This window comes from Augochlora pura, chromosome 5 (genome assembly GCF_028453695.1).
Source record: "Augochlora pura isolate Apur16 chromosome 5, APUR_v2.2.1, whole genome shotgun sequence".
Taxonomy (NCBI): Eukaryota; Metazoa; Arthropoda; class Insecta; order Hymenoptera; family Halictidae; genus Augochlora; species Augochlora pura.
Genome location: NC_135776.1, coordinates 2,362,979 through 2,384,537, shown reverse-complemented (window position 1 = coordinate 2,384,537; position 21,559 = coordinate 2,362,979). Strand labels below are relative to the sequence as shown.

At 48.0% G+C, this 21,559-nt stretch overlaps 3 protein-coding genes across 10 annotated transcripts; 1 reads left to right on the top strand and 2 right to left on the bottom strand.

Moving 5' to 3' along the window:
- Positions 1-26: 26 nt before the first annotated feature.
- On the top strand, positions 27-8,794 carry LOC144469866 (tolloid-like protein 1). Of its 5 annotated transcripts, none has more exons than XM_078180553.1 (15): positions 27-411; positions 1,162-1,527; positions 1,600-1,777; positions 1,865-1,891; positions 1,969-2,180; positions 2,312-2,519; positions 2,637-2,845; positions 3,011-3,242; positions 3,323-3,508; positions 3,597-3,842; positions 3,980-4,200; positions 4,261-4,443; positions 4,511-4,640; positions 4,772-4,956; positions 7,131-8,794. In XM_078180553.1, exons 2-15 carry the CDS (start codon positions 1,437-1,439, stop codon positions 7,844-7,846), a joined length of 3,024 nt encoding a protein of 1,007 aa, XP_078036679.1. In that variant the 5' UTR covers positions 27-411; positions 1,162-1,436; the 3' UTR covers positions 7,847-8,794. The 5 variants fall into 5 exon arrangements, 3 of the variants coding, with proteins under 3 accessions (XP_078036679.1, XP_078036680.1, XP_078036681.1); XR_013494059.1 differs by lacking the exons at positions 27-411; positions 1,162-1,527 and adding exons at positions 5,465-5,954; positions 6,036-6,175 and having other exon boundaries at positions 1,590-1,777; positions 7,131-7,255; XR_013494058.1 differs by lacking the exons at positions 27-411; positions 1,162-1,527 and adding an exon at positions 6,036-6,175 and having other exon boundaries at positions 1,590-1,777; positions 7,131-7,255.
- Positions 8,795-8,800: 6 nt separating this feature from the next.
- On the bottom strand, positions 8,801-14,121 carry LOC144469867 (uncharacterized). Of its 4 annotated transcripts, none has more exons than XM_078180558.1 (11): positions 13,897-14,121; positions 13,504-13,819; positions 13,265-13,412; positions 13,048-13,173; positions 12,798-12,943; positions 12,436-12,564; positions 12,306-12,369; positions 11,750-12,219; positions 11,539-11,670; positions 11,240-11,473; positions 8,802-11,156 (listed from the first exon to the last, which is right to left on the bottom strand). In XM_078180558.1, exons 3-11 carry the CDS (start codon positions 13,384-13,386, stop codon positions 9,901-9,903), a joined length of 2,679 nt encoding a protein of 892 aa, XP_078036684.1. In that variant the 5' UTR covers positions 13,387-13,412; positions 13,504-13,819; positions 13,897-14,121; the 3' UTR covers positions 8,802-9,900. The 4 variants fall into 4 exon arrangements, with proteins under 4 accessions (XP_078036686.1, XP_078036684.1, XP_078036683.1 ...); XM_078180557.1 differs by having other exon boundaries at positions 13,938-14,121; XM_078180559.1 differs by having other exon boundaries at positions 12,448-12,564; positions 13,938-14,121.
- Positions 14,122-14,980: 859 nt separating this feature from the next.
- LOC144469887 (uncharacterized) lies at positions 14,981-20,507 on the bottom strand. Its single transcript, XM_078180595.1, has 6 exons — positions 20,470-20,507; positions 19,361-19,977; positions 19,111-19,284; positions 18,914-19,032; positions 18,671-18,817; positions 14,981-18,608 (listed from the first exon to the last, which is right to left on the bottom strand). The coding sequence occupies exons 1-6, from the start codon at positions 20,505-20,507 to the stop codon at positions 15,411-15,413; spliced, it is 4,293 nt and encodes a 1,430-aa protein (XP_078036721.1). The 3' UTR covers positions 14,981-15,410.
- Positions 20,508-21,559: the final 1,052 nt, after the last annotated feature.

Genomic DNA, 21,559 nt, shown 5'->3' with positions numbered 1-21,559 from the left:
TAGTCTGCTCGACGCAACGCGGGAGGGTGGTGACCTAGTCACGCGGCGCCAACACCATTTCCTCCCGTGTTTTCAGGGGTAAAGTGGCGAGGGTTGAGAGGGGTTGTAAAGAAGATCTCGCGAGATCCGCGAAATCTCCGAGATACCGAACGCGATCGCGATTGGTGTCTACGTGAACGTCTCAATGTAAGAAGGATTCGCCGTGTTCGATGAAATACATAACCGGAGGAGGGTTGCTCGAATCGTTTCGAGGGCTGACCCCGAGAAGTACTCTTCTTCTAGCGCAAAGGAACGAGTGAAGAAGTGTCGCGTCGATCACGGCCCTTGTACGACTGGAAAGAGACGAGGCCGGAGCAAGGACGAGACTTCGACTCGAGATCGAACGCGTTCTGCAACCCGAATGGAAGGCAGGTTAGTCCGTTAGCTGTGGTTGTTTGTTGGTGCGGGAACAGTTCGTCGGGGGCGGCGCTGGATATCGACCATCGGCTTGTTCTCGTTCGAACAGGGCGATCCGCTTTCAAACTCGGACGCCTTATTGCCCGCCCCGCGCTAACGCGTCGTCGTTTATAGTTGATTCACGCTGGTTCGTCGGGTAAACGGATAATCGGATAATCGAGCGATCGGATAATCGGATAACCGTTGTCGTGTACGAAACGAACGAACGGATTCGGAGTATCGTCGGCGAGAGCGACCGCGTCGGAACGGGATGACTTGTGCGGTAAGAGAAAGATTCTATGGAGGGTCGAGGGCGTGGCAAATTGCAAGCGGGGCGGAATGCGTCTTCCCGGAGATTTTTCTGGTCCCTTTCGCGTTATGTTCCCTTATTCCTCTGGCTTTTCTCTCCTGTCTCTTCGACGAACTCGAGCTCAAATTCGATAAAGGGATCCTTGGAACGTCTTTACGAAAAGGAGAGTGGAAAGAGGGAACATAGTGCACGGTGTTTTGAACGTTCAACGCGAGCCTCCCGCGAACGGGTCCAAGCGACTAACGTGTCAAGAGGTCAAACTCTCGATCGTCAATACGACAGAAATCTCGAGGGTTTCGTTGACCCTCGGGATCACGATCGTGTACTCTTTAGAAATGTTCTCGTGGGAATAGCAACGCGATCACGAAATTACAAATCTACGATGTGTGTAACCAGAATAACACGTCTGATTACAGATGACCTCCATCACTGGGATCGATTTCTCGTATTCTTCTTGTGCGTGGATCAGAGATTAACGACATGGTGAAGTGCCGGGAGTCGGCGTAATCGCGTTGGTTCGCGAACAACGCCGAGAAAAAAAACGAAATACGACTGTAATAACAATAGTGATATTATAATTATCGTAACGATACCAATCAGAACCCGGATAATAATAGCAACGAGAACAACGATATTAATAACAATAATGGAAAGACACGCGCGTATGTCCTAGGACGACCTAGGGTACAGTATGGCTTCGGTATTCTGGCATACTCCTTGGATCAGCTTCATCTCGCCCGTCGTTGTTCTGTTGTTGCTGCTCTGTCCTCGCAGCAGCAGAGGTTAGTAGATCTTTGCACCAGTTTTCGTTCGTCGTTGACGCGTCGTTTATAGTTTTGTTACCGTCTTCGCAGAGTGCGATCAGAAGTTTATAAGCACGCCAGATGGTTTGGCGAACGGAACTTTTCACGCCCCGCTTTTGATCAACCCGGAGGGTGAGTCCCGACAATGCGTCTACACGTTTTACGCGGCGCCTCGGCAACGAGTCCAGCTGATGTTTACATCGTTCGGACTTCGAGGAACACCGCCCGGGTGAGTCTACAAATTCCAATATCCAATTCGATTCTGTGATTTATAATAATTCATTTAATCTCTGTTTTATGCGTTGCCACACCCCAGTGGAGCTGCTATCGGAGAACTACCAGCGTAAGTATTGGCCCGCTGAACTCTTCTTCTATCGATTGTTCGGACCGTCCACGGATTAATACTTGATAAACTTTCAGATGCGTACACGAATACATGGACTTCTACACGGAGATACGCTCGGAGAACACGACCAAGCTGATCGAAACACCGTTTGGAGGACGTTTCTGCGGTCCCATTCCGCCTCGAAGACGAATTTCCCTCTATCAGGGAATTGCCTTCAGTTTCTACACCGACATAAATGTCACGTTGCCCAGTCTGTTCGGCGGCGTCTACACATTTATCAATGCCTGTACGTTTGTGGTACCGTAGAATAGTATTGACATCTTTTGCGAAAGGATGTGAAAGAACGTGAGAAAGAGATTGAGAGAAAGGGAGAAGGAAGGAAGTAAAGGGAAATTGAAAGATAACATTGGTTTGCAGCCGATTACGAGGTCGGAACGCCAGCCCCGAGCAGACCGTGCTCATTTACGGTGAATTCGGAGAACAAACGGAGCGGTAGCATATTATCTCCGACGTATCCTGGCACCTACCCAAAAGACCTAGTATGCAGTTACCAGTTTATAGGGAAAAAGAGTCAACGAGTCCGCCTCGAATTTCGGGACTTTGACTTGTTCTTCGGAGGTCCGCAGTACGTATAAGCTGGTTTCTTCTACCTGTTCGATAAAGATTCGCGAAAAAAAAAACAGTAGTATACAGAGAACGCAGTCTCATCGAACGCGATCTTCTCTGCCGCACCTCGGCTTAGCTGCCCCTTGGACTACGTTAAAGTGTACGACGGCTTGAATAACACGGCCGGCGTCATCGGGACGTATTGCGGCCAGCAGAGAAACTTGGTCTTGTATTCGTCCGAGTCCAGTTTGTTCGTATCGTTCGTTACGCTTAAACGTACCGCGAACACGCAAAATCGAGGCTTCAAGGGAATCTTCGAGTTCTCCGAGAGCTTCGTCAAACTAGGTGAGTCCGCAATCTCAATCGACCCGAAAGAATTTTAGTCGGATCATTGCCGTTACCGATATCGTTACCGTTACCTATGGTAGACACTGCTCTCGGGTCATACACGATATACGTATTTACGCGTGCGTTCGTTGTACGTGTACACGGTCGTCTTTGTCTACTCAGACTTCATAACCGCTTACAAGGGTGAGCACATCAGAGGATCGGAATGCGATCAAAAGATTTTGAGCAAGAAGGAGTCGTCCGGAAACGTGGTTAGCCCGAACTTCCCGTATCCGTACATACCGAAGGTCGTCTGTCGATATTTCATTTATGGAATGCAAGACGCCCAGCATCTGGAACGCGTCCGGTTAGAATTCAGCACGTTCAAGATACCGAAAAACAAGACGACAGGAGAGTAAGTGAAACGCCCCGATGCGAACGAAACCCATCAATATGCCAGCGCAACTGATTGTCTTTTTATTTTACATTCTCTAGTTCGTCGTGCACTGATGGATATCTCAAGTTGTATTTGAAAGGCCAGGAGGCTACGGATTCCTACGATAAATTCGATTACGAAATGTGCGGCATCGAAAGCACTCCGATCCAAGTGGTTAGCGATGGTCCGCGACTGGTTATGGTCTTTAGTAGCGGCGAATCGCAGGGTGCAGGCTTCAAAGCAAGGTAATCATTTACTGACAACCGACGAATAATCAATACGATTATGAAGATGATTGTGACTAATTAAATGATTGGATGATATGAATTACAGATACAGTTTCGAGACGGAGTACAAAATACCGGGTACAGCGGCACCTGATGGTAGTTGTACGTTCACCTATCGAAGCTCGTCTCGTAAAAAGGGTGACTTCAACTCGCCTCGACATCCCAGCAATTATCCGAGTGACACAAATTGCACGTACTTTTTCCTGGCAACGCCAAACGAACAGGTTACTTTAATATTCGACTACTTCAAAGTCCGAACGAAAAATACGAATGTGACGGACGGGCATTACGGGTAAGTCGTTACAGCGATTAAGTAAGCGGTAAGTTTGCCTCGTCTTCCTGCAACGGCGCAGCGATAGATCGTTGCAACTTCGCTACTCTGCTGTTCTGCAGCTGAAAGTATTCGCTGTATGCTCGATGGATTTTCAGGATCGATGCTTGTCAGGAGGACTGGCTGGAGATTTACAACATGTACCGGGACAATACGGAAAAGTTGATCGGTAGATATTGCGGTAGCACTGCCCCGGGTCCCGTCGAATCAAATCTTGGTGCTCTAGGTTTAAAAGTTATACTGCATTCGGATTCCGAACTGGTTTACAGCGGGTTCAAAGCTCGATACACGTTCGAAGTGGCTAAACCGATATTTGGAGGTAAGACTATCACTCGCGACGACCAACGACTTCAATCTCACGCTGTGTCTCCGTTCGCAGATTGCGGATCCAACATAAGCAGTTTAAATTACGGCATCATCGCCAGTCCAAACTTTCCAAATAAATACGACGGTCCAGCGAAAAATCATGCTAGTAAAACTTGCAACTGGTTTATAAGAGTTGGTCAAAACCAACGGGTGCTGTTGTACTTTGAAATGTTCTCCGTGGAAGGCGATCAAAAAGGTACACGAGAAAGGAGCAAGTAACAATCGTTGGGTATTTCTTATGTTACCGCTCCGCGTTTTTCTAGTTCGAGGCTGTTCTGCCGCGGTTCTACGCGTATGGTACTCCGTGGCTACGACACCCATCGAGCTTTGCGGCCTCAAGGCGCCGAACGCCAACTGGACCTACCTATCCGAGGATAACAACATGCGTCTTAGGTTTGTACGAATTCTTTTTAATCGTTCCGACAACACTCTACGCTCTGCAATGTACACTAAAGTACAAGGTACGACAACATAGAGTATAGGACTGACGATTGTCTCGTATTTCCCTTTGACCTTTCTTTCAGCTTCATATTGGCCGATAAAGCTGTCGGACAGCTGGGATTTAGGGCAACGTGGACAGAAGTAAGCATGGATCCCGACTGTCACAACCAATTCTTGTGCAGTAAAAGTAAATACTGTATCGCGGAATCGCTACGATGCAATGACATATACAATTGTGGCCCGGCCGACAACTCGGACGAAGAAAACTGTAAGTTTCGCAAACACTAGACACATCGAAGACGACTCGTTCTATGTTGTGCGGTTCCTCTTTTTCTTATACTCGTTCTTCTGGTAATACTCGTACACTATTTCGTATTTGTCGTCTCTCCTTCTTCTGCTTCTACTCTACCTTCACCTTTACTTTTTTGTCTCCACACCACTCTCCACTTTCCCTCCCCCGTTATTCGTCGTTTAATCAACTTTGATTTACCTACTACACTTTGACGCACACTTACATAACTATAAATAAATAAACAAACCAATCAATCGATCGATCAATCAATCAATCATTCAGTAAGTAAGTAAAGTAACTAAGTAAGTAAATAAATGAATAAATAAATAAATAAATAGAGTAATGAATATGTATATACATATATATATGCATACATATACATGGATACGTATGTAAATATATATAATACATATATACATACATATATACATATATATATAATCCGGATCTAACGAATATGTAATATCTTTGAATCGTTGAATAGATGCCATGTTCTAAAGTTGCGAAACGTATGGTTTTTTTGTACGTTAATACCTCGAAGAACCGATCCCTTACGTATGTATATGCATGTGTACGTACACGTATACGCGAGCGAGAATCGATCAACCGTAATGGAAAATAATAGACGGAGGACGCGATAGAATAGAACGAGAACCAGATCGAACCGAACGGAGAGAGGATGCTACGGACCGAAAACAGGACCCGGGTATGGTGTAGACATATAGAGTATGGGGCATGGTATGGGATGGAATCGAAGCGATACGTGGGTTTGTAAATAAATGAAATTCTTGTTTGTACGATGCGGGCGAATTGTGGAATTATTATGCGCGTATATCTCGTCGCCAAAACTATCGAGGAACACGAGAAAATTGTAGAGAGACTTACGCGATAATAATCGAAAGAAAGACAAAACAGGTCCAAGTCGTAAATAAAATCTTCGAAGATTAAATGTTTACAGAAATGTAATTATTTAGGTAAGTGGTATGTAGTAGTTGTTCATAGAGATGGAAGAATGAAAGGGTCGCGTGGATGAACGACGGTGTGTGGTGTCGCAGGTGCAGCATCAGCCCCGTTGTCCCCAGCACCGGCTGGAGCCTCTGCCATGCTTCTTCTCTCTCTGTGCTTTGCGTTCGTGGCCATCTGAGCCCTTCACGAAGCTTCCGACGATCCGGCATGCTATGATCTCCCCTGTCACGTGAGTTCACTCACAGTATTGCACACGTATCGTATTTGGTATTTAAGTTCCAAGGAGCCATCTAACCGGATCGATCATCTTTTTCTTGAATCGATCGTTGCTAAACGCCGCGAAACGCATAATCGACCTGTACATAGAAAATATGAAAAATATCTATTGTCTGTATGTATGTATACGTACATAGATACATACATATAGCAATAACGTACAAGCAGTGACTAGCAACGAAACAGAGACCGACGAACCGGACCAAAAATAACTGCATTACGAAATCGTTGTCGTATATCGTATCGGCGAAAGTTCCTTCATCTTTTCTCATTTCTATCGATAGATCTTCTGCTAACCGTGCATGGATCCTGACAGATGCAACCTCGATATCTTTTTATGCGTATACAAGTATATAATTCGTACACGAAAGTATGGCATGTAAACGTTTCTCTTCCACCGCGACTCATTTTTTACGCGCTGATATTCTCTCTCTCTCTCTCTCCCACCTCTCTTCTCTTTCACTGTATCAATCTGTTCGTTGAGAGTCTCGGTAGTTCCTTTACTGTCTTTCGGCTTATGTTAGTTCCCTCCTCACATTGTACTCAAATAGACTTTTTACCCTTTGCATTCAAAAACGTCCAACTTTCATTACTGTCTACCCGAATGTCGAGGGTCGACGATTATGATGGTAGGAGTATGTTAACCGGAAATTTGTTATTTTAAAAATATTCCAAGGGCCGCGAGAATTTTGTGCGCGAGATAACTTTCGAGGCGGTACGAGTTGGCGGGGTGGTTGGGGGAGGTTGGGAGCGGTGCAGGGCAGAAAATGGGACAGAAAGAGTGGCAGGGAAAAAGGGAAGTAGTAGTGGATCCGGGACGGGTGGTTTTTTTGAGAGAATGGGATTGGAGTAGGATTGAAATGGTAGAGATCCGAGAACGCGTTTGACGGGGACCGATTGCGTTTCAGGTGACACGGAAGTTGCATGGACGGATAGTTACGGCGTTGTCGCGGGATACGCTGCAGGCGTGGTACTGGTTGCACTGATCGTATGTCTCTTTTATCATCGAAAACTAAGGAGACGAGTTCAGACGGTTCACCTAGACGACCTGCATCAACGCGTAGACACCATCCACGGATCTTACCATCGGGAGAGTCTCCTTTATCGTCATCACCATCACCAGCATCATCATCCGCATCGGCATCTTCACCATCACCAGCCTTCTCGTCACAACAATAACCATAGCCACAATCACAACCACAACCATAACCATAGCGATAGTTCTAGCCACAGCCACAGCCATAGTCATAGCCGTAGTCGTAGCCATAGCCATAGCCATAGCCATAATCATAGCCATCGTCATCTGGATTGTGCGCAACATCTTGACGAAACGCATCATAATGGCCCTTGTCATCGTCATCGGTATCAAGACCCGCAGGATCGGAACATCGATTTTCAAGATTCAAGTTGTCAATTGAACGCGTCGACAAGTCCGACGAGTGGTTGCGGTTGCTGTTGCTGTTGCGTGTCCGAAATTGACGGTGAAACCGAAGGCTGCAAAGTTGAGGCCGGATCCGGATCCAATTCCGATTTTGAATCCACGTCCGCGTCCGAATCGGAATCGAAATCCGAATCCGAACAAACGTGTGCTGTGGAGACGTGCAACCACAACGGCGATGCATGACACGGTCGGAAACGTCGGGAAACGTGCATTCCACCGAGCATCCTTTGCTGGGCAAAGACACATCGGTCGCGTCGATCCCTGAGCGATACGGACCGCGACAACGTTTGTAGACGTCTCTGCGAAAGAATCGGCGACCCCTTCAAAATGATTACATTACTTTTTAGATACGCGCCCAGACAACAGACAATGAATTCCAACGTCCTTGGCCGATACAACAGACACGAGAAAGACCGCAAAACCGATTTGGCCGCGGATAACTCGCGGCCACAACGTTCCTCTAAAAGAATGAAAAATATATTTTTACGTCGTATCGAGTTTATTCGATCCGCTATTCAGCGAACAATATTTGCACGCGCGATTTCTTGGCGCTGCGATTCGTTTCGACTCGATACGATCCGATTCAGTTTGGTTTGATTCGGTCCAGCTGTTGTTCGTTTTCGCGTATTCCCGCGATACGATCGGCGACAATCAGAATTACATAGCTCGGTATATACGGTTTCGGTCAAGTACGCGTACGAAATATTAGCTCAACTTTTTAAAAGGAAAGCGGATTACGGTGTAATCGTATTTTATTCGGGGACGTTATAACAGAGAGAGCGGGAGAGAGTGAGAGAGAGAGAGAGCGAGTGTGCCTGTGCAAAGAAAGAGAAAGCGGAAAGTTATCTGCAACACGATGAATTTTTTTTCCATTTTCATCGATCAGTCCATCGACCATGAATCTGTCTACGACCACAACAATACGATATTTTCATATTTTACGGTTAACCGTGTGTAACGGTTGCATCGGGACAACGGAGTTGTAAAAAGTCGATAAAGACGAGACAACGTGTTCGCTGCCGCGGATTAACTGATACGGAGAACATTGTGAATCCGTGTCCTGCCTCGAACGAGCAAAATCGAAGCTGGAACACGTTCGGTAAAACAAAAGAGACGATATTCGATTCTAAACGATATTCTTTACTGTGTATACAAAACGTTTTATTTTACAATGGAATATAAAAGAATACAAATGATTGCGGTTAGTAAGCACGTTTCGTTGTAAAGTTCTCCTTACGTCCTTTTTAAGTCGATCTTATCGGAGAAAAATATGACTGCTATTTGAGATGAGTTTACATGTCTTCGTGTACCCCATGGGGTACACGGATATACAAGTATAAAGATTTTTGACCCTTGCGCTATCACCACATATCGCATTACATCGTCGCGCGTACCGCTTCGACAGGCCCATTATTGGGGTTCATTTAATCGATCGTCGAGCAACTATACAAAAAATCGAACACGTACGCATTCGTAGATAGTACAGTATAGTATATACATACGAAACTCGAGCAAAGTCGCACTTTACTTGAGAAGGCAAGGAAGCAACAGAAAATGAAAAGGCAAGGATAGTAAAAATGAAAGAAGACTATAAGATGGTAAAGACTAACGCAGTACGCACACGGGTTACTTGCTAAACCACTTTAGTCAACAGTTATACCGCATTCGTTGTATTACTGTCACCGAAATTCACTCGTAGCGACACCAAAATGATGAACGCGGCAAAAATATTGATTTTTCTAACTCGGAAGTGACCGAAAAGTGGTCGGTGTGCGTCGACTTTTAACCAAACTCCGCAAACAACTACCGCGTTCGATCGAATAAATAAGATCTCGCTCGTGCGTCTTGATTAATTTTTGTCCCGTGTTGCGAGCGAAGCAGTGCACGTCGTTTATTACACATGTACTATAATACAGTACGAAACGCGGGTCGAGTATGCGACGAGTAGAATGCGCGAAAGCTAACGCGGTATACTAAAATATATAGTAGTAGAAATAGCCGATTAATGAAACGGATACGTGCGGGTACAAGTCGTACGCGTACATGCATACTCGGATCAAGCATACATATCGTATAAGTAGTATTATAGCAAGATGTTTTTGTCAGCATTAGATCGCGTTGCACTGAAATTCTTGCGCTGCTTCAAAATATAGACAAAAACAGCGGCGGGCCGCAGAACGTGAAAGAAGAATATCGAGAATGACAAGATACGGTTGGAGTTGGAATTAATGCTTGAGTTAGACTTGGACGTATTGTTCGTCGTCGGTGTCTCCGTTCCCGATCGGATCCATGGACCGATTCAGTTGGACTCTTTCGTAGTCCGCACTGTACAAATATTTCTTGACCTGTTCGTATCCGTCCGGATTCGGGTCGGACTTAAAGCCGTGGACTTGTTCGTAGGGCGGATCATCAGCGACGGATCGAGCGACGCTCATATATTTCACACTCTCGTAATTCGGATCACCGTGGTTGACGGACTCGTAGTTGGGGTCGGTGTCGCTATCGCCGGGTCGACAAACTGACGCATAATTTGGCTCGCCGGAATCGTGCGGCATACTTTCATAATTTGGCTCCGAGTCGGTGTCGTGGTCCGCATCAATTCTTCTCCGTAACCTGACCTTTTCGTAGCCAGGATCTTCACTGCTGGCATTGCTAGCTTGTCGGTGTTTCATCAAAGGTACCGCGGTGTAATTTGTCAACAGATCGTCACGAGACGCGTGTCGAGCAGATGAAGCGCTGTTATCTGCAAGGGTACTCGAATCCAATCGCGTCCGAAGTGATTCGTAGTTCAGATCGCGTGTCGCGCGTTTCAGTGTTTGTTCGGAGGCGACCGCCTCGTAACCGTAATCGTTGCTATGACTATATCGGGAATCTTTCGATGTATACGAATCAGAGATCGAGACTGATCCTGACCCCGATCCTGATCCCGATCCTGAACCCGATCCTGATCCTGAACCCGATCCCGAGACAGATCCAGAGACCGCATTTTCGCCAACGATATCGCCAGCAACATTTAACGAGTTGGACGCATCCGAGTCTGTCGTGCGAACGGTACTTCCACTCGGGATACTAGATGCGAAAGTGCAGCCAGAGATATCAAGCTCCTTCCTCTGAGTCTCTGCGGATTCATGGCTGGACCAAGAAGTTCGATTTGTCTCGACCAGACTCGTTTTCCTGGCAGCTGTAACCGCGACAGAAGCGACGATATTCTCGTGATGCAAACTGCCACCGTACGAGCTGAAATGCGGATCGGATTGCTCCTCTGCAGCCTCTTTTTTCTTCTTCATAACTTTAGCATACATATCCTCCAAGGACTTTCCATTGGACAGAATCGATTTCGATCTGTCGTCGGCCTTACTGGTTCTCTTGTCGATCGACGCGTACATGTCCGTTATTCCTTCCGGTGGAGGCGGTAACGGAGAATTGGCTTGACGTTTCTCCGGCTTCGGTGAACCAGGGTTCACGATCGAGCTGTTCGCGCTCGAGGACGAAGCTACGATCAATGACCAAATCAGTTCTAGTTGAATCGGTATTTAACGTGTATAACATAAAAGATGTATCGTATAATCAACCTACCCTGTCTAGAATGTGCGTGCGCCACGTGACGCAAACTGTCCACGCTCGGAGGTTGTGGAGCAGCAGACTGTGCCTCGTCTGAACGAGACGGAGCTCGCGACATCATCGGAAACGACGCCTGTTCGGTCTGAATGGCTCGCTGTGCTTCCGTCGTTGTCGGCTGTATCTGGGCATATGTTTCGCTACCGCTGGTATATACCTTGTCTTGTTCGTCGATGGCAGCATACATTTCGTCTGCCGAAAAAAATGTGTGCTCGGAATTCTCGCGTGAACTCGAAACAAATGGACACCGGACTTACCGGAGTCATCCGACACGGTTGCGTAGTGAGGATCAGTCAGCAATCGTCCGGACTGATTCTGACGACAAGTCGTCTTCGTCTGCGCAATTATATTGGCCAGAGGCTCCCTCACGCTTATACTGGTATATCCTTCTACAAGAAAATCAAAACATTCCGTTCTCATTGCCACACCCATGTGCCACGCTGCGTTTTTCATATACCGATAACTTACTCGAATCTTGAGAATCCCCGCTAAAGTGTTGCTGGGGACTTGTTGGTTGCGGTTGAGAAGACCGCGATAGTTGCGTTTGCTGCGTCTGCGATTGTGCCTGCGATTGTGACTGTGATTGCGGTTGTGATTGCGATTGCTGCGGTAACTGTAATTGGGATTGCGACTGTGCCTCAGATTGCGGTTGAGACTGCGACTGCGACTGTGACTGTGACTGCGACTGCGACTGCGACGCTGGCAATAGCATCAACAACGGCGGTGTCATGTAGGGCAACTCTTGATTCGCTTGCACTCCACCCGAGATTGCATTCGCTGCTTGAATCTCGCTACCGCGAGAAGCGATGTCGTCGGAAAGCAGAGAATTGTGAGATGACGATCGACGGGTTCTCGGCGGTGCGATCGGATTCTTCTCACCATCTTGACTCGTGGATGCAGATGGTATTCTGGTGTCGATGGTAGACCAAACATTGTCCCTGAAACGTGCGCAACAATTTAAATGGCACGTCGACTCGATACACCAACATAAGTGATTTCGAGTAATGCCTTCGAATGTCCTTACCTACTCGAGCTCTGATTAGCCTCGGTCTTCTGAACATCTTTAAGTTGAGCGTACGGATGCTCGACTGGAATCGACAAAACATGCGCTTAGTAGGATAATATCCACAGTCGGATGCGAATCCTATTCGTACCTTCGTTCGTACCATTGTCAGAAGCGACGGACACGAATCTCGAGTACCGACGAGCAGAGTTCTTTCGGATCGAAGAGTTTTGTTGATTCGCTTGTTGTATCTCATGCTCGGACACCTCTACCGCGAGACCTGTATCCAACGATGCTACATTATACGCGATGCAATTACGGTCTTCCTTATGTTTCTACGCTGCAACAACCGATTTCTAGCCACGATACAGAATTACATGAAAAACATAAATTCACTTAAAGAATCAAACTTTATCCATTCGAAGAATCGCTAGCAACATATTTCATCAACAAGTAATGGATATCTTTCCTAAATCTATTTTTCCCTATTCCATGCGGATCAATTCGTAATACCTGCGCCTTGTACTGTAGCGTACAACTCTGAGTTGTCAGCTGTCGTTTCCGTAATTTCGTAAATATCTTGAGACACTGATTCGGCCGTATCATCGTGTCTCTTATCCTTTGGTATATCTGGAAGACTTCTATTCGCGCCGATCGTCCTACACGAGCAAATTGATTAAAACCATATCTTATCTATACGTTTAACAGGACAGGATCTTACAGCAAAGTTTCAGCAAATACGAGATTAAGAAAGAAACTCTACCTTCTTCCAGTGTCAGCACTGTCCTGGCTAGTTGCGCGTGCGGAGATATCGTTTGGGATTCCAGCAAAACTCTCGTTCTCTGCACTGTTCAATGTTACCATACCAGCCAGTCCAAGAAATTCGTTTCTGTTCAAAATTAATACCCGAGGGTACGAATTTACATATGTATTAATGTTTATTCAATCATTTCTAGGTATATATTCGGTAGTATAATTACTTTGTCTCACTACGCCGACAGCTGCAAATACATGCAGCGATAAATCCAAGAAAGGATAATAAAGCTCCAACAGATACAACCCAGTAACACCAGGCATCTTGTTCCAAAAAGGGACGTATCATGTTACAATATATAATGTTTGTTCCTTCTAGAATAAGAAATTGTTGACATTCAAAGAAACGAAAGCCTATATCACGATCAAACAACCAACATTACCATATCGATTTGGTCATGCTTACAGGCTGGCTGTTGCGATTTTCATGCTTGGATTCTGTACTTGATCCTTAGTCTTCCCATAAATGAAAGCTGTATCCGTTGATAAGAATGGGAAAGTTTTTCACCTTGCCGTTTGTTGTTCCCTTTTATTTTCTACGGTTATTAATATCTTCCATTGCATTTCAATGAGGCACCATTGAAACTGAAAAACATTTTTGGAGAAACCGTGAGCCTTAACCGCGACATTCGATACGGCGTTTGCGTTGCTCGTCGTGACATCGATCGAAACCGATAATTGACATTTTCCATGTATGAAAGACCTTCGAGCAGTACATTGATCTGTAATACGAAAAGATGTTTCGAAAATTAGTGTTTTTAGAAACAAGTATCCACCTCGATGAAAATGTTAAACGAACACTGCACCGCACGTTGGATTTGGTTGCAGCTTTATTTCTACCTAATATGTAATCCTTGTTATAATTATAAACAGGTTCGGAACCGAATTATTACTCGCTGTTTATATTTGAGTACGCGACATGTCACAGTCGGAAAATAAGGTTATCTATGCACACCTTGCACATTTACGTATCTATAGGTATTTGCTATAGATAAGTACATACACAACTATGCGTGCAATCTGTTTCCGCTGTTCAACGTTAACTATACATGTACAGAGATGTCCATTAATTGCTATTTAGACGATCTTCCGCTGTGTATGAACGCGGACGATGATAGCGCCCCTTTTGGAAAAAAATCGAACTCCGTCCAAGGTAGGTCATAGACTTTACATTCTACATTTTTGCTATTCAAAAATGTGAATTTATGGACCGTGGCTCGCTAGCGCCGCGTTCCGGTAGAACACTCGAACTAAAACGTGCTTTATTCAGTCTAGGCTTCCTGAAAAACATTGCGCCATCTATTGAGAAACGTTGAAACTGATGGCTAAACATTCGGCTAACAGTTTCAGCGTTTCACCGTGGATGGCGCCACAAGTCTCTAGCCTATCGCTATCCTAGTCGCACAATCTACTGTCCTTCTCTTACACATTAGACGACATACGAAAGAAAATACGTGGACGTTCAGTTTCTCCGTCAATTCGAATTACGCGTTGTCAGAAAAATTGTTAATAACTAATTAATATTCAAACATGCACAAAGCCACACTAGAACTATAGCTACGACTTTAATTTAAATTCTTGTATGATAAAGCTACTCAAAAATTAAATGTTAATTATTTACCAAGGGTCTACGTAATACATGGTACAATAATATAATACGTATGCAGTACGCGTTTAAGGTCAATACACCCTAGAAGGTTGATGCTCGCGCGCGATTCGCTGAACTACTGCGGTGAACGTAAGAAGAAAAAATCTGTATATAAAACACGCTGTTTCCCTGAACGATTCTCTATGCCCACAGCATATTTTATTTATTCGTTAAATAAAACAATATTTCATGCTACAAATGATTCGAACCGGTATTTACACTTACGTAACGCGACAAGGCTGTGAAAACGATACACGCCTACATGTAACAAATGAGCGAATCATTTGTAGATAATCGTGAAAGTAATAAGAATATGTTAGCATAAATCGCATGCTGTAGAAAACTATGGTTTACAATTGCAGAATATATATATAGCTATATGTACACGGAGTGTGAGCACGTTTGTTCGCTTCCACCATAATTCGTTTGAACGCTTCAAACTACGGAAATGATAGATGTTACGGAATAATCTCGGAGCATGTTGAACACGAACGAAACGACACAACGTAGAAAAAGGCACGACGGTTGCCGCGAAAGAGACGCGGCGCCTCGATGAAAGTTACAATGTTTAAGAACGCTCTCGAGTGGACAAGTTAAATAACAAGTAGATTCCACGGAGGTATTTTACGAACGATCTCAACGTTAGTTGCGCACGGGAATAAGAGTTATCTGTCGCAATTCGTGTCTGTGGGACAGGCAACATAAAGTGGTAACGCAGCACCGTCGCAGTACCCGTAAAACTGTTGGGACCGCGACTGCGGCAATCCCGACTGCGGCTGCGTTTGCGACTGGGATTGCGACTGCGACTGCGACTGCGGTGTCGGCGTTAAGAGAGTGTGCATCAGGTGCATCGGCTGAACGAACGGCATCATTTGGATCGGCGGTGTCGAGATCGAGGGAGGTAGCGGCGGCACGCCGTTGCCGCGGTCCAACGTGGACCCGTTGTACGATCCCACGTACAGGTCGTGATTGATTTTGCCGGAATAGACGCTGCACGGTCTGATCATCGAGGCGTCCTGGATGCTCGCCGCGGTCATCCTCGCTTCGTCCATGCGGCTGGACCATCTCAGCCGACAGATACAGACGACGATCACGATGATGGCTATCAGCGCGACCACGCCGACGACGATGCCGATGATCAAAGTGTCGTCGGTTCCCGAACCATTCCCCACCATGCCGGTCTCAAAGACGCGGTCCCGGTCGTGATGCTTGGTTCGCTCGTTTCGAACGGTGGGCGCGACCGTCCAGATTATTTCCGGCTCGGTGACCGATGATGGCCTCCTCGACGGAAATCCGGACGAAGAGGTGGTGTCCGCTAGTTGCCCGGTCCAATGGTTCTCGGGATCGCCGTCGAGATCCCCGTTCGAATCACCGTCCAGGCGATCGCTGTTTGTATTGGGAACGGAATTCGGACCAGGTCCGTTCTCGGACAGGTGTTCGCCGTGCTGATCGGCCGACTCGCCGCCGCACGCGAGACGTCGCTCGTCGAGAGCCGCGAGGATTTGGCCAGCCAGCCGGGGTGGAGAGACGCAGCGGACAGAGCCGACGCGGCGATCGCGATCGGTCATCCTCAGCCATCGGCGTAGATGTCTGGCGTCGCAGCTGCAATTGATCGGATTGCTCTCGAGGCCTCTAAGGTCAACGGCACCGGCTCGTTCGTCCAGCGCGGTTAAGACGTGGGCCGACACGGTGCTGAATTTGCTGCCGGAGAGATCGAGCCTGAGCTCGGTGGACCGAGGTACCGGGAAGAAGAGTGCGGCTGGAATCGAGTCCACGGACGTGTTTTTCAGACCAACGGACAACTTGGTGGCTCGCACGCCTGCCAATGAACTGGACAACACGTGTCGCAGCCGCTCGCCCCTGAGCGTCAGCTCTCGTAGACGCGGATGGCTGGTTACCGCGAGCTGTTCGTTCCCCACCGAGGAGTCTTTGATCTCGATGTCCAACGACTCCAAGTTCCGCATCCCCTTCAGGATGCCCTGAACGTCGAAGTAGCCCAGCTTCGGGTAGTTGTAGGCGGACAGGGAGCGGAGCTTGGCAAGCGGTTTGAAAGCGTTTCTCTCGATTCTCGTGCAGTTCGGCAGGTCGGAGGCGTCGAGGAAGCGGAGACCGGGTAACCCTTCGAAGCTGGTCTCGTTAACGGTTCTCGCGTGGTTGCCCGACAGGTCGAGTCGCCGAATGGCCGGCAGCTTGCGAAACATTGCCGGAAAACCGGTGAACTCTGTTAGCCTGTTCCGTGACAGGTCCAAGGTCTCGAGCATGGTGGTGCGCTCGAGCACGCCGACTTCGAGCGCGGCTATGGCATTCCCGGATAGATTCAGTCGCCTGAGAAACGGTGTCTCGAGTCTGACGAGCCGTGCGATGCCGGTGTCTGCAAGATTCAAACTGCGGAGGATCTTCGCCTCGCCCAAAATCCCGTCGATGGCGGTCCCGCTGAGCGGATTTCCGGACAGGTCGAGATCCTTCAGGTTCCCGGGGATGTCGCGTACCGACACCGCGACCATGCGATTTCGCGCGACGTTCAGCCGCGACAAGAACATCGATTGCTTCTGCAGGCTGTCCGCCGGGATCTCCGCGAACCGATTGTCGGAGAGATCGATGCTCTCGACCGCCCCGATGCGGCTCGGGTCGAAGATCGTTTCCGGTAGGGAAGTCAATCTGTTCTCACCGAGAGATAGATGCTCGAGTCGCAGCAAGCCTTCCATCGTTCTGTCGTCGAGGGTTTCGATCTTGTTGCCGGATAGATCGATCAGCTGAAGCTGGGTCGAGTTGTGGAAGGCCAACTCGTCGACCGACTCGATCTCGTTTTCGGCCAGGTCGAGGACCCGGAGACGCGGGATCCGAGAAAACGCGAACTCGGGGACGCGTTGCAACCTGTTCCCAGATAGATCCAGCTTCTGTAAAAACTGCAGGGGTCTCGCGTATTCGCCGGGAAACTGGGTCAAACGATTTCTGGAGAGATCGAGCAGTCTCAATCTGGGGTGGATCGCGAACGCCGTCGGGGACAAACGATCGATTCGGTTCTCCGACAAATCGAGGCTGGTCAACCCGGTCCCGGTGTCGAAGTACTCCCCCGTGAACAGAGTGAGCCGGTTTCCCCTCAGATTCAGTTCGCGCAGGCTCGACAATCCGGCGAATGCCGCGTCCTCGATACGCTCTATCCGATTCTCCGACAAATCGATCCTCGTCAAGTTTCGATGCTGTCGAAAGGTTCCCTCCTCGATCCTCTCCAAACTGTTGCCAGCCATCGCGATCCTTTCGAGAGACGCGAGATTCGACAACAGAATGCTCGGCAAGATCCTTAGATCGGTTCGCGACACGTCCAGGTTCACGACCGAGGACGGGAACACCGGCGGAAAGCCACCGTAGAGAGGATTCGAGCTCAAATTCAAGTACTCTAGTCTGTGAAGTCGCGCGAACGTTTCCGGTGGAATTTTAGTCAACTGGTTGCTAGCCAGGTTCAGCGAGAGCAGATTCTCCAAATGGAATTCGCCTATGGTCGCGAGCTTGTTCCGCGAAACGTCGAGTCTCTCCAACGTGTCCTCCAAACCGGCGAACGTGCTCGACGAGATCGCCGATAGCAAGTTGCCCGACAGACGCACGTCGACCAGATGGTCGAATTCGCGAAACGATTCGGCCGGTATCTCGCGCACCAAGTTTCGCGTCAGTGCCAGCGTGGTCAAACCGGCGGCTGTCGCTTTGATCAATTCGGTCGATAGCGCGGCGATGCGATTGAATTCCACGTGAAGATGTCTGAGAGACGGCAGTCTGCTTAGGGCCGCGGCCGGCATCAGCAGGATGTTGTTGTCTTGCAGGGACAGCCATTTCAGTTTCAACAACCCCTCGAACGACGACTCCTCGATCTGAAAACGTTTCCTTGAGCGTTCACCGTTTTCATTTCTAAATCTTAAGCTCTTTTACGTACCGTGCGCAAAGCGTTTAGACTCAAGTCGAGCCTGGTCAAGCTGATTAAACTGGAAAACGCGTTCACACCGAGTCGGCCAATGTTGTTGCGACTGAGATCCAATACTTGCAGCTCTCCCAGCCCCGACAAATGACTCCTGTCTATACTCTGAAACACGAAAAAAAAACAGTTAATCGATCAACCTATGACAATTGTACAATTTAACTTCGCGTGTTCGGAAGCCGTTGTCGATGGGCTACTTACGGTAATCATATTGTTGGAGACATTGAGAAACCTGAGATCCGCTAGGAGCCTGATTGCTTCACTGGGAAATTCTTGCAGAAAATTTACCGAAAGATCCAACTGCAGTAGATTGTGAGCCCCTGAAAACCGACGAAAGAACATTCATTTATTTATCATCTATTCATTGCATTGAGATTCTCGTATTTCGTGTTGCTTACCCTCGAACGCGTCGCTGTTGAAACGACCGAGATCGTTGTGAGATAGATTGAGAAGGAGCAAACTTTCGAGCCCGGAAAGAGCGCCGTCTTCAATGTGGGACAGCTCGTTGTTGCTAAGATCGAGGCGCAGCAACGACGCGCCAATCGACGAGAACGCGTCACGTGGCAGCGATCCTGGAAACAAGTTACGAATACGTGGTTACGATTCGTAATTAATTTAGGCTTAGGATTAGCAACGCGATGCACGCACCGATAACGTTGCCGCTCAATGAGAGCACTCTGATGGAATCTGGTCCCTTCAAGGACGCCGTCGGCACCGTCGCCATCTCGTTCCTATCCAAATAAAGCTGCTCGAGACTTTCGCATCCCTTGAACATTCCTTCCTCGATGCTTCTCAACCCGTTTCCGCTGAGATCGAGCAGCTTCAATCGCGTCAGCCCGTGAAACTCGTTGCTCGAGAATATCGGGTTCAAACTGTCGCCCAACAGATTATCGGCCAGCTTAAGCTCCTCGAGGTAAGGCTGCGCTTCGAGGACACGGTTCATGAGCTTGCGGATCGAGTTGCTGGACAGATCGAGCTTCTTCAGTCGTAGACCGGACCGAAGCAGATCCTCCGGAAGCGTTTGATAGCCAGCGTTTCGCTGTCCGATCGCGAGAATCGGTTGTCCACGCAAGCTCTCGACCGTGTCCCGCGTAAACACCGCCCCGTCGCAATTCGCCTCGATCGATCGGCCGACCGATTCCGTGAAAACGGAGCATTCGCAGGGAATCTGAAGGTCCCGTTTCAACTCGACGCAAGGCATCCATTCGATCGGTTGCGCGGCCGTCGCGAGGACCGGACCCGCGATCACCAGAATCGCGTACAATCTGAAAATTACAACGTCCCGGTTCGATCAACCATCGAATAACACGTCTCTCCTTATTTTCCCACTGTTCTCGATCGAACGATACATGGCGTGGCATTGCGTGGCATTGCGTGACACGACGCGACACGAAGAAAGGCTCGCGCCTTGGAACACGAGGCTGTCTGCGTGTAACGGTGGTTTCGTCCGACGTATCAGCGGATACACACGGTGAAACCTGTTTCACGCAAATGCTTAAACGACCGCGTTCCTTTCTTTTTCTCGGAGGGAACGGGATTTATCGAAGACGCGCGCGCGGCCGCTCTCTTCCGACTGCTTAAATCTCGTATTTAGTTTTCCACCCGCGCTACGAGTTTCAATCGCAGCCTACGCGACGAACCGATTGCTTACAGAGAAAAATAAGAAAAGAGATCGAGGGAGAAATGAAAGATCCTATTACAATTCTATGCAGAGAGGATTCCTCTCGATTCTATTCCCATGGCCACCGACAACTTACACTACGATCATATTTCTTGCTCCGCACAAAAGTTCCATCCCGTCTGCATCGGTGTCCCTGTCCGCATCCGCATCTGTATCCACATCGGTATCCGGATCCGCACAATTCTATTTAGCTGCCAACTCGTAAACCGGATTATTCGATGACCACCGCGATCCGACCTCGTTGCCGATTCAGAAGCGATTCAACCGGAGATTCTGCCGGATATTCTCTTCATGGTTCCGTTGTTTTCTCTCGACAACGGTCCCCGGTAGAGGATCCTTCGCACGGGAGAAGAAACTTTGCGTTGTGGGTTGTGGCGGAAAGCGACTGGGAACGCGCGATTACGTGCCCGTTTTGCTCCACTCCAGCTTACCTTGCCTTTGCCATCGCTTTTGCCTCGCCTCGACTCGCCTTCTTCTATCCTTTCTCCTTTCTCTTATCTTCTATTCTATTTTATCTTCGATCCGCAATCTACAGAGAATAAAGGACAGCTCCTCGTGCTCTCCATGAACGTCGCGCGGCGTTCGCGATTTTGGTACCGACGTCGATTTTGGTCGTGGACCCGATCGATGCTGATCTGATGGCGCGAGAGGAACCCGACGCGCTGTCTCAGCATTCGGAAACTGAAAGAGTTCGTGGCGGCCGTTACCGCGAGCAATAAAATATCGTAATGGATGCGAGAGAAGGGGATCTCCGCGAGACCAAGTTGTGCCGTGCCCTTCTCCACAGATTCGCGAATTCGAACTCGAACTCGTACTCGGACTCGGACTCAAACATAACGGGGCTCCCGTGCGACTCTACCTACATTCAACCAACCACCATGTAGTACATCACTCGATCCGTTTTAGAGAAGACGATGCATCCTGTAAAAACGATCAAATGTATTTGCGAATTGTGTTCATACCTACCTACCTACCTATGTACCTACGTATACTTATTACAAGTTATGCATGCGCGTCCGATCTCAAATGCATTCGTGCCACGGATATGACACAGGAGTACCTGCGACACTTTCAGAACCTTGAGGGCACCAGGCGACGACTGCCTTACCGACGAACATCGCCGCGACCTCTTCCTTATCGATGTACCGCCGATCGAGCAGCTGTCG

Excerpts from the sequence above, each read along its gene's own strand:
- LOC144469866 (XM_078180553.1), top strand. The coding sequence starts at position 1,437 with ATGGCTTCGGTATTCTGGCATACTCCTTGGATCAGCTTCATCTCGCCC. Across the intron at positions 1,778-1,864 it reads CTTCGAGGAACACCGCCCGG|TGGAGCTGCTATCGGAGAAC; the intron begins GTGAGTCTACAA and ends GCCACACCCCAG. Across the intron at positions 3,243-3,322 it reads AAAAACAAGACGACAGGAGA|TTCGTCGTGCACTGATGGAT; the intron begins GTAAGTGAAACG and ends TACATTCTCTAG.
- LOC144469867 (XM_078180558.1), bottom strand. The coding sequence starts at position 13,386 with ATGATACGTCCCTTTTTGGAACAAGATGCCTGGTGTTACTGGGTTGTA. Across the intron at positions 11,474-11,538 it reads AACCGTGTCGGATGACTCCG|ACGAAATGTATGCTGCCATC; the intron begins GTAAGTCCGGTG and ends TTTTTTCGGCAG. Across the intron at positions 11,157-11,239 it reads GCACGCACATTCTAGACAGG|CTTCGTCCTCGAGCGCGAAC; the intron begins GTAGGTTGATTA and ends CATTGATCGTAG.
- LOC144469887 (XM_078180595.1), bottom strand. The coding sequence starts at position 20,507 with ATGGAACTTTTGTGCGGAGCAAGAAATATGATCGTAGT. Across the intron at positions 18,818-18,913 it reads TCTCCAACAATATGATTACC|AGTATAGACAGGAGTCATTT; the intron begins GTAAGTAGCCCA and ends TTCGTGTTTCAG. Across the intron at positions 18,609-18,670 it reads GTCTAAACGCTTTGCGCACG|ATCGAGGAGTCGTCGTTCGA; the intron begins GTACGTAAAAGA and ends AAACGTTTTCAG.